Source organism: Nestor notabilis, unplaced genomic scaffold, assembly GCF_000696875.1.
Source record: "Nestor notabilis isolate BGI_N333 unplaced genomic scaffold, ASM69687v1 scaffold25713, whole genome shotgun sequence".
Lineage (NCBI taxonomy): Eukaryota > Metazoa > Chordata > Aves > Psittaciformes > Psittacidae > Nestor > Nestor notabilis.
This window is the reverse complement of record NW_009920983.1, coordinates 16,752-17,394: the sequence shown is the minus strand read 5'-3', so window position 1 is coordinate 17,394 and position 643 is coordinate 16,752. Positions and strand designations below refer to the sequence as shown.

Sequence of the window (643 nt, the reverse complement as noted above, 5' to 3'; positions counted from 1 at the left end):
CACCGTGTACTCTACGGTGGGAGCCTTCTACTTCCCCACCCTGCTGCTGATAGCCCTCTACGGGAGGATCTACGTGGAAGCCAGGTCGCGGATTTTGAAGCAGACTCCAAAGAAAGCAGGTAAAAGACTAACGCGGGCTCAGTTAATCACAGACTCCCCGGGGTCGTCCTCCTCCGTCACGTCCATAAACTCCAAGGCCCCCGAGGGATTCAGCGAAACGGGCTCTCCCGTGTACATGAACCAGGTGAAGGTGAAGGTCTCGGATGCCCTCCTGGAGAAAAAGAAGCTCACGGCCGCTAGAGAGCGGAAAGCTACAAAGACTTTAGGGATTATTTTAGGAGCCTTCATCGTCTGTTGGCTGCCCTTTTTCATCATCAGCCTGGTGTTGCCTATTTGCAAGGACGCTTGCTGGTTCCACATGGCCATCTTTGACTTTTTCACGTGGCTTGGATATCTCAACTCCCTCATTAACCCCATCATCTATACTATGTCGAACGAAGACTTCAAACAAGCTTTCCACAAACTCATACGTTTCCGATGCACAGGCTGAACGTTTTGAATGCGATGTGTCCTCCGAGGCTGCCCCCACGCACGCCCGTGCCCGGCGCCACAGGTGGGTGCGCTCCGGGAGGGGCTCGGGGGG

The 643-nt window shown here is 54.7% G+C and overlaps 1 protein-coding gene across 1 annotated transcript in view; it reads left to right on the top strand.

Moving 5' to 3' along the window:
• HTR1B (5-hydroxytryptamine (serotonin) receptor 1B, G protein-coupled) overlaps positions 1–643 on the top strand; it is a gene marked incomplete at its 5' end in the record, with an annotated part of 3,114 nt that overhangs the window by 565 nt on the left and 1,906 nt on the right. The window contains one exon of the mRNA XM_010010939.1: positions 2–613. Within this exon, the coding sequence (XP_010009241.1) occupies positions 2–550 (549 nt within the window). The remainder of the gene's footprint in view (position 1; positions 614–643) is intronic.